This window comes from Coenobita brevimanus, chromosome 56, assembly GCF_032717465.1.
Source record: "Coenobita brevimanus isolate Jiangsu-jjx chromosome 56, ASM3271746v2, whole genome shotgun sequence".
NCBI classification, from domain to species: Eukaryota; Metazoa; Arthropoda; class Malacostraca; order Decapoda; family Coenobitidae; genus Coenobita; species Coenobita brevimanus.
This window is the reverse complement of record NC_137009.1, coordinates 4,823,262-4,840,761: the sequence shown is the minus strand read 5'-3', so window position 1 is coordinate 4,840,761 and position 17,500 is coordinate 4,823,262. Positions and strand designations below refer to the sequence as shown.

Here is a 17,500-nt window from a genome sequence, read left to right as displayed (position 1 = left end):
CTGGAATCCACGGGGAGTCTCATGGCACCCCTTCGCATGCCCCTTCATCCTATTATAGCAGCCTTGTGCAATGAAATCTATGTAGAATATGAAGAACTCTATGGTGTGTGTGATGGGAATTTTAACTTTATGATAAAAACATCGTGTAAAGAAAAAAAATTATTGTTTAATATTGCATGATACAGTTATAAATTAGTTTGATTAGTTCATGAAATGATTCCTACAGAATAATCCTGAGCTGGCACAACGGAAGGTAGGAGGGAGGGGATGAAGTGTGGTACAGTCAGATCTCTTATTTACATTCAGACTTCAGTGATTCGCTCTCACCTAAAAAGAATCATTAGTCATTAATAGGAACAGAATACTAGAGTTGTCCCAGCCATGAGAGTTAACCACAACTGTCATTCACACCAGGAATCAGTACCTAAACACACAAGTCATGCACAGCCAGTTAGTTTGAATTACGAAGTCTCATGTTTGCATTCGGTAAACATTACAAGTCCTTACAATTTTATTTTGGCTTGGCAATATATATTGTTGGTGTATTTTGGTGTGATTTGAAAGAATTTCACCTGTATTTTCAGTGCTCGTGATTGGTTTTCAAACCACCCTTCCAAGTGTCTTGGGGGACTAGTGGGATTTGGAAGTTCTAGGTGGGAAAAATGGCAAAAACAAGCATTTGGGGCAGGAATGTAGTCAAAATTGGCATGACCCGCCAAGGCGTATTCGTAGGGTTCTTACTGACTGCATGTACCCCTTTGAAGCCATGTCTGACAACGAATTTTCCCTACGGTACAGGTTTTCCAAAGGCTGCATGCATACTCTTATACAGAGTATTCAAGAACAAATGCCAGTCTTTAATAATAAAAATGGTAATAATTCCTTACTTTAAGAGATTATATTGTATGTCAATGTCATATGCATTTTTTTTTTTTTAATTACAAACTGTTTGCTGCATTGCCCACACGAAGGGGTGCGCTCTCACGCTTTCAAGATAACCACTGATGTTGATGGTGTGAGATTCCACTTCAAGCTGGGTGTGGAAAGGATAACCTCTGCCCTCAGTTTCAAGACTGTGGGCCAAAGGCTTTTCATCTCATATACTCTCCTCACCTTACTGGCTCCCTTCAACCTTTGTCTCTTCACGCCATTGTTGCATCTTTATCTCTTTTCTCTAGCTACTTCATTGGCCACTGCTCCTCTGAACTGTCTGCTTGTATCCCTCCACCACTACAGCGAGCAGTTAGCACCCATCTAGCAACACACTCTCATCCCTTTTCTGTCAAACTCTCTAATGCTAGTGTTAACCGTTACTCCGTTTTTTATGTATGCAACAGGTCAACTCTGGAAGTGTCTCCCTCTGTTTGTTTTTCCCTACTGACTATGATCTCCAGTCTTTTAAAAGCAGTGTGTCCAGGCATCTCAAAATGAATGGATCTTGAATTTGGGTCTTTGCTATCTTTGTGTGTGTGTGTGTGTGTGTGTGTGTGTGTGTGTGTGTGTGTGTGTGTGTGTGTGTGTGGAGGGAACAATCTTGCTAGCTTTGGGTTTTGGTTCCTTCTTCCTTGTAAAAAAAATGTCTACTTCATTTACTCCTTCACTGCAAGATGTCTCAACTAAGATTAATAATATTCTGGACAGATAGCACGACTGAAATAAACAAGAAACATTCATGCAGTGCAACCCCTTTGGCATACAACTGGTCCGAGTCGAGTATTCATCTTTACTCAGCAGGTGAACCTGCCTTCCACTGATTATTCTCAGAACCGAATTACATTGGCCTTACCTGAACTTCAGCCCATCCACCTCATTCGGCCCAAATCGGTCAGAAACTTTTCAAGCTGACCTTGTCATGTGATCTTGATCTTTGGCCTTCCCATGTGACGTCGGCCTTTGAATAACTGTTCTCAGAATCGAAACACTTTATTCCTGCCTGACCCTCAACTCCTCTACCACGTTTAGTCAAATAGGATCACAGCTTATCAAGTATGCCATGTGATCAGACTCCTCGGTTGGGGCTAGATGAACGTAACGTATCAAGTAAAGATAGCCAACTGTGTGAAGCTTATACCACTTACTTGAGATAGGGAGAACTGAATGCGACGCCATAATAATTAGCACCACAGACGAACCACATGAAGAGAACAGTGAAGGCCACAGCACCTTGCCTTGGGGTAGCCACCAGACTCAACACACTAGACAGGCCTTCACGCACCATCATCATAATACGTCCACACTTACCGCCACCACAGACCCGCCTTTCATCCGGACGACATTTCTGCATTATAATCAGTTGTCAGACCTAAACTATACCTAAACTATATCATAATCATGATCATGATCATGATCATCATCACAGCTCCATTTTCACTGAAACACGAATGTTATGAAAACACAAAAATATGGTAGCCATTAACAATAAAATAATTTTCAGTATCGTTATAATTATCCTTAGTCTAGTACTGTTTCCTCAAAAGTGGGATGGGTGAGTCCAGAATATGAACCGGGAAGCATAACGCCATAACGGTATCTCATTAATTCAAGTCACACACATTTTGGTTACATATCAGCGAAAAAACCTACAGAATGGTCGATAAATGATATGGTAAGCGCTAAAACGTCTCTTCGTAAGAAATACGAGTAAATATAATTATATTTATAATAAAATAAGGACAAAAAACAAAAAAGAAAATAGTGAAGAGATGTCTTGCAGAAAGATAGTGTACAAACGATCAAAAAAGTATCGCGCAGCAGGGGTTCGATGATATCTGAAATGATCAATATAGCTTGTGTAGTCCCTGGAAAATAAATTACCTGAATATGCCTTCAGTAAGAATATCAACTATAAATTGTCATATGAAACCTATCTATGACATACGTACGTTATGTAAGCATGTCTGACAACATGGGGGACCATAATTGAACATTTCCAGAGTCCATCGTTCGTGGCGTCAAATTGTTTCTGGTCAAATGTGCACCGATACTTTTTTGATCGTATGTACATCAGAAAACTGCGTGCTGTTGAAAACTGGTGTGCCGTGGAATAATGGTGTGCTGGGGAACACTGATGTGCCGTGGAACACTGGCGTGGTACTAAACACTGCTTGTGCTTGAAAACACCGGTGTGTCGTGGAACATTGGTATGTCGTGCAACACTGGTATGTCATTGAACACTGATGTGTCGTTGAACACTGGTATTTCGTGGAACACTGGCATGTCTTGGATCATTGGTGTCCAGTGGAACACTGGTGTGCTGATGAACACTGGTTGTGCTGCAGAACACTGGTGTGCCGTGGAACACTGGTGCACTAAAACAATCATCCATTTCAGTTTTTTTTTTTTTTTTTTTTTTTTTTGTATGAAGAATGTATGGTACCATTCTTGCCCACACTCCCTTGCCAGGCCCAACATTATGTTGTGCCCTCCTTATTTACTTATATAATTACTCCTCAGACGTCGCAGAGTATCCTTCCTTCACGTATACTTATTTTGTCACATAAGATAATATTTAGTGTGATAATTTCCTTTTAATAAACAGCAGAGAATTGCAATCAAACCTTGGATTGTGACTGCATTTGTTTATTTTTGCTCTGACCAGTTTATCAACATACATGACACTAATGGAACAAGATGAAATGCAGAACTTGAAGGAGAATGGTGTCTTCGTCATTAATGAATAGAAACTTAACTGCCTGGTAAATCTATTTGTTGGGATCACTCTTGATGAAGTGCTGTGTAATACAGTATACTGTATAGGCAGTTATCGCTATAAGTTAGGAATGTGTTTGAATTTATAGCAACTTTTTCCGTTCAACTGATACAGTAATTTGGAAGAAACTGGTAGATAAAACTATTTATGTGGCAATGCAACTTAAATGGTAGTTTTTCACGATTTTACTGGGGATTTACTGCAAATGATGTCAGTAAAGGTAACATATGGTGTGCCTTTACTGTACTGTACACTGGATTATGGGAGTTATAAGATATACCCCACAAATATACGAGTAATGGCCCGATTCTGGAAAATATCGGATTCATTATGTTTATAACGGATTATGGAATGCAGGAAGTGGATTTGTATCGGCTCAATGCACGATATACATTATCAGAGAGTATTGGCATGCATGATCTGGTTCCATACTGGCCCAATACATGCTTCAAGATATTGGATGTTAAGGAATTGGATCTTTATTGGCACACTATATGATTATCAATATCAGGCAGCAGTGAATACCAAACATCGAAATCAATGGATATGGCTTACCTGTGTACACTCTTGTGTAATATAAGCATAAAGACAGCTTCTTAAAAAATATATATATAATAGAAAAAATATATAAAAATTACACTGGTCAGGATCTGAACCTGCATCAATACATTGAGCCAATCATTCTTGTATCCACTTGACCACCGTGTCATCCTTCCCTTATAGGCTTGAGAAAACATATTTCCTGTTTTTATTTTTGTTCAGCGACTGTATATTTGAAACTATATGCTTACTTGATGTAAATATTGTCTTGTTAATCTTGTAAAGCTACTATCAGTACCCAGTATCATGCATAAAAGTTAAATACCATTCACCACAGATCATATTCTCACGTATAGGAACAAAAATGTCAATATTTGGAAAGGCAGATTATTCCAAAAGCATATATGTATTTTCTTAATATTTGGTGGATGATAATAGTTTCCGCTATGCAGTTTCTACTTAAATTGGCATCTTTCTCTCTTGAATAATGTATTATAACAAAATCTAATGCTTTAGAATATGCTGACAGTCACAATTGGAGATTGACAGGATGTAGTTAGAGCCATATTATTGTCTTATTCTGCCTTTGAGCTAAGTGGAAAAAAAAAAAAAAAACTGTAAACGGGAGGCTATGGAAAGGAGGCATTTAATTTACACTCCCCAGAACCACATAGACAGCAGAGAGGAGCTTAAACACACACACACACACACACACACACACACACACACATATATATATATATATATATATATATATATATATATATATATATATATATGTATATATCCGTCCGTCCGTCATCCACTCCTACATTGCCCCATGAGAAGCGTAAGTGCCCGGGGCTAGGAAAGTTGGTCCTGACATTTAAGATGAGAGTGACTAGCCTCACTCATCCCTAAGTGGCATTACGTGACCAATAAACCCCAACCACCCCGTGGATAAAAACCTTCACCGGGTCAATCCGATTGGAGTGCCGCAATTACGCACAAAACCACCAGGCGCCACATTTTGGTTATATGGTTACCACCCAGCGTAGTAAATGGTTTTGTGGTGTAAAGGAAACCATTCGGCTTGCCACTCAGTGTAGAGTCACCCATAGGCAGAAGGAACAGGAACGAATGAAGGAAAGAAAGACAAAAATAAGTGTAAAGTCACCCGCAGGCACAAGGATGAGGAAAGAATGAAGTAAAGAAAGACAGAAGAGAAAGGAAAGGAGGGAGGAGAGGAAAGGGCAGACACCCGAGAACAGCATTACATCGAGTGAGTGGATGGTGAGCGCCCTCACCTACCTGTATACATAATGAGGTCTATAAAATTATTAAACTTCTCACTGACAGCATAGGATCCCTGGTGGCGCAGTGGGCAGTGGGCTGGCGTGTGAGTTGCGAGGACTCAGGGTCAAAACTGCTCTGTACAAGTAATTTAAATTCCCTCATTTCAGACATTCATCGTTTGACAGCAGTGCAGGAAGTAAGGAGAGCTTACCTTGGTGTCGTACTGTCTTGCCAAAGTAATGAAATCTGTGTGAGCACCATGAAAACTGAAGGCATTAATTTAAATATTATCTATATCGGATATTGGAACTATAATGGAAGACAATAATTGGCTCACAATCAGACTGATACATTGCCGTTAATGGGCCGGGGTGCAAACGGATAATGGATTTACGTTAGCCCGTTAGTGACAGTCGAATGTGGAAGTATCGGGCTGATACTTGATGTACAGGAAAACCAGCATTGGGGCATTATTGTGCCAGTAGTTCAATGTTTGTTGGGTAATATGTTTCCCTTCCCACTCAATACGCACAGTCATTGATATGGATCTATCATAAAACACTGTATACGTTTCATTATATTCACTTTCTTCATCACTTAACTGAGACGACTATATCCAGGCTATATCCAGGCGATGCAAAGAGGGTATGACAAGGATTATGAATGACTGAAGAAAGTAGAAGAATGACGAAAATGGAACAATCGGCCTCTGCAAGTAAATATCTGATGGAGAGAAATCTCAATACAGCAGAGACAACAGAGAAATAAAAAAGAAAACAAACGGTAAAATAACCATTGAAACTGACGTGAACATTTAGAAGAGGCAATGTTCACAGCAAACAAAATGATGAGATTAAATGGGAAAGTAGTGGATCTCAGACTCAGACCCCTAATATATCATAAGAAGGATTCCCTCTAAACGCATTATATGTCCTGTTGTGATTCTGGCCAGGAAATGTTATGGAGGCAGATGCTATGCAGAAAATGAAAAGCTAGGAAAGAAGAACAAGCGAGTTATACAAGTTCTCTTTGTATAATCAAAAAAAAAAAAAAAAAAAAAAAAATCTGTAACCTGCCTTGTTGTACATGGCGGTGATTCTGGCCAGGAGGTGGTGGTGTGCGGGCAGAGGTCGGCCGTTCATCTTGGCAGCCTTGGTGAGCACATCAGCTGCCTCATGTAGTCGACCCTTGCTTATCAGCCACCGGGGAGACTCTGAAATTAGCCTGAAAAAATGCATTCTTGTTAAGGATTTCAACCTGATGATGTAGTTGACATTACTGTGTACCAGTAATATGATCAGAGGGAAACTGCCGATTAAGCGGAGAGTCTAAGGGAGTCATGCGAGTGAGAGAGCAGCTTGATGTACGAGCTACTGTAGTATCCAGGGATATATTGTTAAGAATGGCAGGGTATCCAGGAATAACATCCAAATGACTGAATTTGTACCAGCAGTATTTCCAGAGGAGTAACGGCAGTGAAAGAGCAGCATGACGTACTAGTGGTGTGGCCAGAGTGATAAATGAAGACCATGACGGCGAATGGCATCTCCTCAGTTGAGCAGCGACCTCTCTCTCTCTCTCTCTCTCTCTCTCTCTCTCTCTCTCTCTCTCTCTCTCTCTCCATGAGACACGACCCTTTATATCAGGAGACTTGTAGGAATGAAAGTGTGAGAGCAGCCTGACGGAGTGATGAGTGAGGCGTGGAATGATGATGGTGAGAGTGCAGCAGAACGTACCAGTAGTATGTCCAGAGGGGTAGTGATGATAGTGATAGAGCTGCATGATGGAGTGATGAGTGAGGCGAGGAATGGTGAGAGTGCAGCAGAACGTACCAGTAGTATGTCCAGAGGGGTAATGATGATAGTGATAGAGCTGCATGATGGAGTGATGAGTGAGGCGAGGAATGGTGAGAGTGCAGCAGAACGTACCAGTAGTATGTCCAGAGGGGTAGTGATGATAGTGATAGAGCAGCCTGCAACCATCGCCAGTGCCTCACCATGTATGCCACACCAGGTAGCATCATGTACCCCACAGCCCAGGGCACGATGAACATGTTGCCCACCATTGACCGCTGCTGCACGCTGCACACCTCCACGCCTCAAACGATATAGATAAGGAATTAGAATGTAAACAGTATACTGTCCAATTTATCTTAAGACTGTAATATCTCCGTCTAAATGCTTAGCTGTAACAAGAAATAAGACCCTAGTTATGAAGAGGTGATATATATAAGACAAAAAACTATGGTTGTGTTTTAATCTGCGAACGAGACAGCATCAATATTATTAAAACTACAACAAGGTATGATACTAGTTACGGAGAAAGGCCATGAAAAGAGCACAAATCCATGGGATTATGATAGTTACGGATCCACATAAACAAGATGCAAAATGACGTTAATCTTCAAGCTGAAGTAGGCAAAAAAAATAATGTTTTTTTATTTCTTTTTGTAATTCTGTAACCCGTATTCTCACTGACTATTGAAGTTTCATAACGCCTCTTCCTTACCGACTTACTTTCCCTACTGTACTTAAAATAAATATCTTGTTGTGTTTTATTAATGAGAAATGTGCATATGCACAAGAAAATTAGCTTGAAATATATATCACCAATGCCGCGTTTTTGTCGTCCAACCTGACGGACCGGATTCGAAGCCATCTTCGGTGAAACCAGGATGCGCCGTTTTTGTCGGCCAAAGTGATACGAAGCCAGCCCAAGCATTTGCATCGAAACCAAAACCGTCTTGGTATCTCACCCAAGCTTGGTCGGGAGCAGTCTTCGTGCAGCTTGGGGGGAGTGACAAGTAAGGACAAGTGACAAATATCATGAAACTAGCACGATGTACTGTACCTAAAATTAGGGTGCAGGTGGCTAATTTTAACGACATATAGAGCCTATTCAGCACACATAAGGGCTACCCGGTACGTGTAAATTGCATATCTGTCAGATGATCTTCGGCGAATCCCTCTGTTTACATTGTAGTCGGCAAGTGTAATTTTTCGGTTCTACGTTTTTTGCGGACAGAAACCAAGCGCCCCAAGGAGCGCTTCGAATTCCAAACTCCAGCTTGGACGACAAAAACGCGGCTCAAATCTCTTTGGTGAAGGAAAATTAAGATATAGGGGCCAGTCTGACCTTGAAATACATCTAGCCACTTCAGCATGGTATGCATTCTTTTTATTCTTTATATTTGATACTCAGATGATGACAATTAGTTAAGGAGTTGGGAAGTGGGCATTTTAATGGGGTGAGTGAACATAATGATATGGAGGCTATTTGTGTTTGGTCATTACTTCAGGGATCAAGGCGTCTGGCTTTAGAATAGGGACAAACATTTTGAGCTAGATGGTCAGATATAGTCTTCACCAACACCTCCTTCAGACTGGGGTTTCTGCTTTCTGATATTTCATTAGTTGAGGTTTGCAATAAGATGAACAAAAAGTCCACGGGGAAGGAATATAAACTTTACGTCATCGGACTGAAAGTTAAATTTGGGGATGGACTACCTGAGAGGCTAAATACAGAGTATAAAGCTCTGGTATTTGACAGTCTCAGAAATCGAACAAAACTAGTAGGCTAGTTACTTATTGAATTAAACACATGGATGAAACGAGATGAAATTCGTGTACAAACTGAAAGCCACGATGGAACGCAAATTGAAAATCAAGATACTTTGGGAGTTATCATTAATTTGCTTTTCTCTTTTCTCTTTGTTCATTCTTTTTTAATTCAGCTCAGGTTAATATTTCTGTGATTATTAAAAATGACTTTTCAGCAGAATGCTGAAAACAATTAGAAATTAAATTCAGTCTCATATGCACCTCGAATTAAACACTTTACCTGAAACATGGAATACTTACTTAGTACATACGCAGCAAAGTAGTAGGTACTGAAGAGATTGATAAGCACACGTAGTAGGAGGTAAATGGAATAAGCAGGGGCGAGTGAGGCCAGGAAGCAGCATGTTGAGTACAGAGCAGAAGCCACGACCAGCACACGACGCCTTCCGAACCTTATCAAGTCAGAATGTTGATAGTGGTACTACGACTTACTGTAGTATATGCAAACAAAATATTGATAAAGGCATAACTTATATAATATTGTTCGCATCAAATAAACCCAGTTGCAAAATACTACTACTAATAAGAAGGAGCATTCAGAAAATTCAAAACACCCAACATTTTGGGTGAGGGCCAAACTTGTTACCTTAACCATCGACTTACTATCAAAATCGAATTACTTCATTTTATTCCTGATTCTTAACCCTTCCATCAACTGTGGTCCAATTAGGATCAATATGGTTTTAAATGACTTTGCCCGTTGACCTTAATCTTTGACCTCTCCCTGTAACCTTGCCCCGGACTGACAGTTCTCAGAATTAAATCACTTCATCCTTTCCTTACCCTGAACCTTTTCTAACAGTCTCGTCTAAATCGTATTTAAAATATACAATTTGACATTGCCATACGATTTTGACATTTGACCCATAGTTGTAAAATGCAATAGGTCAACTCATTGGCTGAACATTTACTCTTCCACCTAGTTTAGTTCAAAATAAATAAAAATGTTTTAGTTACACTGTTCAACAACAGAGACATGGACCGAAATTTGGTCGTGCCCTGTGGCCTTGACCTTTGGCCGATTGTTTTGAGAATATAATCTCTTAGTTGCTGCTTTACCCTCAACCATAATCGGAGTAAAGAAAAAAATGTAAATTTACCCTGCTACTGTAGTTCAAATTTTGTCCTGGCTTAGTGACTCTGACTATTAACATATTATTCACAAATACAATAAGTCAACTCCCTGGCAAATCCTCAATCATTCCACTAAGAATTGTTACACTCAGATAGAATCTGATCGAGTTATTTTCTTTTCACACACACACACACACACACACTAGATGCGGCAGTGAAAGGACGTGCCTGTCATCGCTCCGCACCAGGTCAATCTCGGCCCTCAAATGGCTATACCTAACAAGTATCTTCACATAAGTCAAGCTCAGTACTAGGTCCAACTAAACAGTGTTCTAATATAAAAATGGAATTTTAAGTGTTGTTCCAATAACACAATACAACGAAGTACGCAGCTGTGCCGAACAAGTAGATCAGCTGATTCAGTGTTTACTGTTTTTTTTTTTTTTTCTCCAAAGGAGAGGAATGCAAAACTGTAAGCAGAAGCTTTCTGTTACTACCAGAAGATGGCCACAATATTTAGCAAATCACCTTTGGAAGGTGTTAAGAAAAGGGACAAAGGTAGAAAGCAGGATCAGGATTTCTACCAGGAACTTGTGGAAATGGAGACACGTAATAAACTGATAGAACGAGTGCACAGACTAGAGAAGGCTTTTCAGAGTAAAAAAAGATGTAATTAAAAAAAACAGTTGCACATGCAGACGGAAGAAAATGAAAATTTCTTAAAGGAGATTACTAAGAAAGACACAACAATTGATGAATTATCAGTTGAGGTAGGTACACTTACAAGGAAAATTAGTGAAATGCCAAGCGCGGTTGTCAACCATGAGACTAGAGTATTATGGAGGAGTTCAGAAATGGTACAGAGACAAAAAGGCAGGCAAGCACTCTTATAGATCATAGTAGTGATATTGAGAAGATAACCCAGGTAAATGAAGTGAAGCAAAGCTAAAAAAATTATGTGGAAACCACATATGCTGAAATGGTGATAGTAAGGAAAGACTTAGAAACAAGAGTTGAAGAAAAAAGCATTAAAAAGGAAGTGAAGAAAATAATCCAAAACAATCCAAAAATGGTCAAAGATTCAGCAGACATCAACAAATCTATAGTAATAACTGGTATAGAGGAGGAAGAAATAAGAAACAAGATTTCGAGAGACGAAAAGGAGATGGCAAATGTAATGAACATATTGAAGGAAGAGTCAGAGGAAATCTGTAGTAAGGACATAGAGGAACACAAAAGGCTAGGGAAATATAAGAAAAATAAATCAAGGCCCCTGAAAGTAAACTTCCAGAGTGTAAACACTGTGGAGGAAATACTGAAAAATGCAAACAAACTTATGGAAAAAGAAGACTTCAAATGTATGGATAAAGAGATGCCTAACTCAGAAGGAACTTGGATTGCTAAAGGAGAAGAGAGAGGAGGCAAAAACAAAGAATGAGGGAAGATCAGAGGAAGAGAAGAACACATTTTTTTTTTTACAAAGTAATTTGGCTGCAGGTTCGAAAGTGGTACATAAACAGGTGGGAATAAAAAGGAGAAAGGTAGTAGGCTCAAGTCATGACAAGTATGTAAACAAGATGATTAAGTTGATGTACTCAAATGTAGATGGAATACCATCAAAATTACTAGAGATGAACGATTATATCAACGAAGAGGAACCACACATTGTTTGCCTAACTGAAACAAAATTAACACCAAGAATATCAAACGATACACTAAACTTAGAGGAATACAATATATGGAAAAGAGATAGGAACTTATAAAAGGAGGAGGAATTATAATATTACCAAAGAAAATCTGCAAGTCAAGGAAATAGAAGTAGATGTACCATCACAGGTAGAACTGATCGCAGTAGAGATTAGTACGTCTGAAGGGAAAGTAATTGTGGCAAATTTATATAGCCTATGCCACCCAGATCAAACATTTGGGAAAAAGGAGAATATGAAGACCTGGCAGAGAAAACAATTCAAAGTTAAAGAGCATTACTACATGGAATGGAGGAGAAGTCTGAAAGAATTATACTAAATGGTGATTTCAGTACAAATACAAACTGGAATACTCTAGATATAAAAAGCCAAAAAACTAAATCTCCTGGACCTTGTGCAGGAGTTTTTCCTAACACAGCATGTAAAAGAAAGCACCAGAATTAGAGGACTTGACATGCCATCAGTACTAGATCTTATATTTACTAGGCAAGAAAATGATATTGACAATATAACATATCACCCTCCATTCGGCAAAAGTGACCACGCAGTATTAAGTTACAACTTCAGGATTTCATATGACATAGTTAATAGTAATGAAAGTTACAAAAAGAGCCTTAACTACAAAAAGGGCAACTATCATGACCTAAAGAAATCTATCTATCTATTGCCAGACGCCTCAATCCCGTTTGGGGTGGCCACAAACAAATCGCCTCCAAGTCGCCCTGTCCCCCGCCATTTCACTGCCCTGCTCCCAACTCACACCCCCCTCTCTCATATACCTCTCCACCCCATCCCTCCATCTCATCCTCGGCCTCCCCCTCCCTCTTCCCCCGTCCACCTCACTCACATACACTCTCTTCGTCAGTCTTTCACCCTCCATCCTCTCCACATGGCCAAACCACCTCAGCGGTTTTTCACAAATAGATTGTGAAAAAGAGCTTAGAGGACAAGATTTAAATGTTATATGTAGAAAATTCTGTGAACTTTATGAAATAGGAGTCCAGAAGTACATCCCACAGCACAAAGAAGCAGAAAAGAAAAGAAAGAAATGGTTTAATACAGAAAGTAAAAAATCAAAAGAAAAAAAGGGATTTGTTGTGGAATAGATACAGAGGACACAATAGTGAAAGGGCATATAATAATTACAAACAGGCAAGAAACGATTATACAAGAATAAGGAGGAAAGCCCAGAAACAGTTTGAGGAGGCCATCGTAAATAAAAGGAGTGATCAACCGAAGCTATTTTACAGCTACATCCGAAGCAAAACCAAAGTAAAAGATAAAATACAATCCATGACAGATGAGGGGATCACCTACACACAAGAGAAGGATATTTGTGAAGCACAAAATAAAAATTTCCAATCAGTTTTTACAGAAGAAAATAATTTTGAGAAGGATTATATGGAACATGGATGCCCACACATAGTACCACACAGTAGCAGCAATGTCTCGCTAGCTGGGGAAGTAGCTACGGAACCAGCACTATCTGTACCTGCTGCACCTCACTTTGTCAGCCAGGCATCTTCCTCTGTCAAGCGCCCCATGCATAACACCTTGGACAGCAGCAGTGAGCCTTCACCCCTTGCTACCAAATCCTCCAAGCGGCAGGAGACTTCTGATCCTCTGCAGAGGGCAACTGCCCTTGGATCCAACACTCCTCGCCTCCCGCAGCTTGTTCAATCCCACCAAGTTTCACTGTTGCTTCTTGCCTCTACGCCTCTGGTGTTCACGCCCAGGGCTGAATACATCAAGCTTTTATCCAAAGAGAACCCAACTGTGGACATCAAACTTCGATGATTGTCTGAGGTCAACCGTGCTTTTCACCTTGACTGCACCCAAGCGGAGGTCAAGATGTCTGCAGTCACTTCCCGTTTTGATCTACATCTCCAGACGTCGCAGGGACATTGTAGATAGCGTGACCAAAGGAGAGTTCCTATCCCTTTCTTTGGAAATTCAAGACTCACCTGAGAGGCCCCGCAAGATTCCTACTTACCTCCTTACACGTTATCCTGTCTGTACAGATCCCAACTTGGCCAAGGAGCTGCCAGGTGTCTACTCAGCACGACGTTTTCACCAGAATGGCACTCCTATCAACCGGCTGGTAGTCACCTGGAGCCTTCCTCATCCACTACCACCAATTGTCGCCTTCATCTTCCTTCCTTGCCTCCCATTTTGTGAGTTTCGCAAGATGAAGGACGAGCAACCGTGGTGCTTTCGATGCTGGGGCATTGGTCACATCTCCCGGTATTGCTCTGTGCCAGAACGGTGTGCATGGTGCTCTGGCCAACACGACTCTCAGACTTGTCCTCACTGACCCCCTCCACCTGCTTCTGATACAGCCTCGATGCAACCCACCCTGCCATCTCCAGATACCTTGCACTGGAGATGTACCCAATGTCATCAAGAAGGGGTTAACGTTTGACATGGCTGCGCTGGACGCCGGGCTAACTCTGCCTCCATTGCCAAGAGTGGGGCTCCACTGGTGTCACCACCACCACCACTCTGCACTGCCGCTCCCACCACCTACACTGTCAGTTTGGACTTGGCTGCAGTCACTGAACTTCGCAATGCTGTTGCCACTCTCAGGAATCGGATTAGCTCACTTACTGCACGTTTCGATGCAACAGAAGCCTGCATTGATGGCTTGGTTAGCAAGCAAGCCACACTTGAGACAAAATTTAATTCACTGGTTGAATCACAACAAATCATCATTACGACTGTCACCACCCTTACGGAGAAGCTGGACTCCATTGTCAATACCATTGGACGACTGAATGCTCCCCCCAGGGAGTCTTCCCCTCATGGCATGCCTTGTAGCACTTCTCATGCCACCAACACTTCTTTCATCTGGCCCTCGCAAACGTCATGGCAAAGTTCGGTAACATGGCACAACTGCATGTCATCTCTTGGAACGCCTGTGGTGTTACTAACTGGTCTAAACTTACTGCACTCAAAGGATATGTATACAGTCACCACCTGGATATCGTTTTCATTCAGGAATCCTTTGTTGGTTGTGTGCTTCTCAGGGTAGAGGCACCCACTCTCAGTGGTTATGTTTCTCACGTCCATCGAGTTAGGAATGGACTTGTCACGTATGTCCACTCCTCCATCCAGCAATGTTTCCTCTAAAACTCTGTTGACGACGAGACAACCTTCCAGCTTCTTGAGGTCACCATTGGAAGTGGCACAATTCGGTTGTGCAACGTGTACTCTGCACCAGGCAAGTTGAATACAGCTGCTCTCCCAGCTCCCACCATCCGTGGCATGATATACATGGGGGATTATAATGCCCGACACCCTGCTTTGGGGGACCTTTCTGCCACTGTTAACCGTAACGGGACTAAACTTCTTGAGTATATTCATCGTAATCAGCTCACCCGCTGGGACACCAGTGGGGCCACACACTCTTGAGGAGGCACACTAGATCACGTCCTTACATCTGGCCTTGTGGCATCCCGGGTCAGGTGTTCATCTATCCCTGCACTCTTCTCTGATCACATTGCTCTCAGCTTTCATTATCCCCTCCCTGCTACGCCTTCTCCTGTACACAGACGCACTCGCATTGCAATCCCACCCAAGTATTGCCCTACATACATCTCCTGTATGACCAACCTTCTTCCCACATTCGACCTTCATTGTCCCAAAAAGTTGTATTTATCACTTGTCAGCACCACGCATGACTTTTACACCCATTATCTCAGCAGGGCACACATTACGCACCATCATGATGCCAACACCTGGACACTGGATAATCGCATTGCTCAGGCAGAGAGGAAAGCAGTGGAAGACGGTGTTGCCTTTCAAAGACGACCTTCCCCCTAGAGTCTCCATCGGTATCGATTGTTGAGGGATGATCTAGTTGCTCTCCATCACTGCATTTATACCGATTCGTGGCATAAACTTACCGATAGCATCAACCATCAAACGACTGTTGGTTCCATGTGGCGCCTTATCAACAAAGTTGTCAAGAAGAAGCCCCTTAGTGTCCTCCACCACAGTCCAGCACAGTACACACAGGATCATGTAGATGCCTAGTCTGCACAGTCACGGGCTTGCGCCCTTCCTGCACATATACAGGACGTGCTCTCCACCCAGAAAATCTTTTGTGCACTCCATTCTCTACCGCTTTACTGAGGACAGACGATGAGGATGGTGTGGCTATAACTGACGATGAATTGTGACGGGCCCTTGCCAGGGGTAGGGTAACGGCTCCAGGTGATAATGGCATCACTTTTTCTGTCCTCCTGAAAGTTCCTGGCAATCCCCTTCTCCTGCTGTTCAACCTTTGCATCCGTCTGGGATACGTGCCACAAGCCTGGACCCGCAGTACAATCGTGCCTATTCCTAACCCTGGCACTGATAAATTCCGACCTGTTTCCCTCACCTCCTGCTGCAGTAAAGTACTGAAACGCATCCTTCTTACAAGACTCTTGTTTAGGCTGCAGGACCAGCTCTTTCCCCAACTGAACGGCTTTTTACCACAGCGAGGGACACAACACTGCCTCATGGAGCTATACACCCTCCTATCCCCCACCAGTGTACTGGCCTTCATTGATTTAAAGCGTGCATTTGATGTAGCCAACAGAGACATCGTCCTCAACCAGCTAGTTGATTTTGGAGTTAAGGGAAACCTGCTGTGATGGATATTTGGTTACCTGTCTAATAGGTCTTCTCATGTTCTTTTTAAGGGCGCATACAGCACTGCTAAGGATTTCGAGCTTGGTACTCCATAAGGTGGTGTCCTTAGTCCTTTTTTGTTTAATATCCTCATACATCATCTACTCACCCTCCTTCCTGACACCCCTGGAACCACAATTAAGCTGATGATCTCTGCATTCACTCAAATTCCCTTGCAGATCTGCAATGTTTCCCTCATTTGTTTCATCTGTCGGCTTCCAAATGCGGACTCCTTATCTCTCCAGAAAAGAGTAGAATCTTCACTTCCTGTCCAGCAAGAACACTGCCTGTATTCTCTGTCGGGGATTGTGTTATCCCTCTGTGCACACAGTATCTTTATCTGGGGGTGCCTGTACAGATTTCTCCCTCCATTCCTGCAAGACAACGCGTGCATGTGATTGTTCAGAGTCTGCTGACCTGGCTACAGTGGCACCTAAAACCTCTCAAGTGGCTCATTAATTATGCTGCCGGGGTGTCTTTTCCTGTAGTACGAACCATATACATACTGATAACGTTCATTCGATCGGTTGTTGATTATCTCTCCCCTGCTTTTTGTCAACTTTCCAGAACAGCCTTACAACCTCTTGAGAAGTTACAAAACACAGTAATGAGACTCATCCTGGGCTGCCCTGGCTCAACCAGAATTGTCAAAATGCAACTTGAACCCCACCTTCCACCACTTGTTGAGAGAATATACTCCGTGGTTACATACTTCAGCGTTCAGTGCCTGCATTCTCCTCACCTTTCACCCCTGGTCCCACTGCACCAAGGCCTCTGCTTCGCAGTGGTGGCCGCACACTAGTTAAGACTTTTTGTTCAAACGTCCGACGGCTAAACATCAACATATTGGTGCTTGTTGAGGAGGTGGACTATGGCATTCCACCTTGGCAGACCCCTGT

At 41.9% G+C, this 17,500-nt stretch overlaps 1 protein-coding gene across 1 annotated transcript in view; it reads right to left on the bottom strand.

The window, feature by feature from the left end:
* Positions 1-10,213, bottom strand: part of LOC145401610 (organic cation/carnitine transporter 2-like) — a 34,901-nt gene extending 24,688 nt beyond the window's left edge. The window contains exons 1-5 of the mRNA XM_080273803.1: positions 10,102-10,213; positions 7,453-7,621; positions 6,601-6,748; positions 5,582-5,659; positions 3,095-3,282 (exon numbers count right to left, since the gene is read on the bottom strand). Coding sequence (XP_080129929.1) covers positions 3,095-3,282; positions 5,582-5,659; positions 6,601-6,748; positions 7,453-7,621; positions 10,102-10,213 — 695 coding nt within the window. The remainder of the gene's footprint in view (positions 1-3,094; positions 3,283-5,581; positions 5,660-6,600; positions 6,749-7,452; positions 7,622-10,101) is intronic.
* Between the last annotated feature and the right edge of the window lie 7,287 nt (positions 10,214-17,500).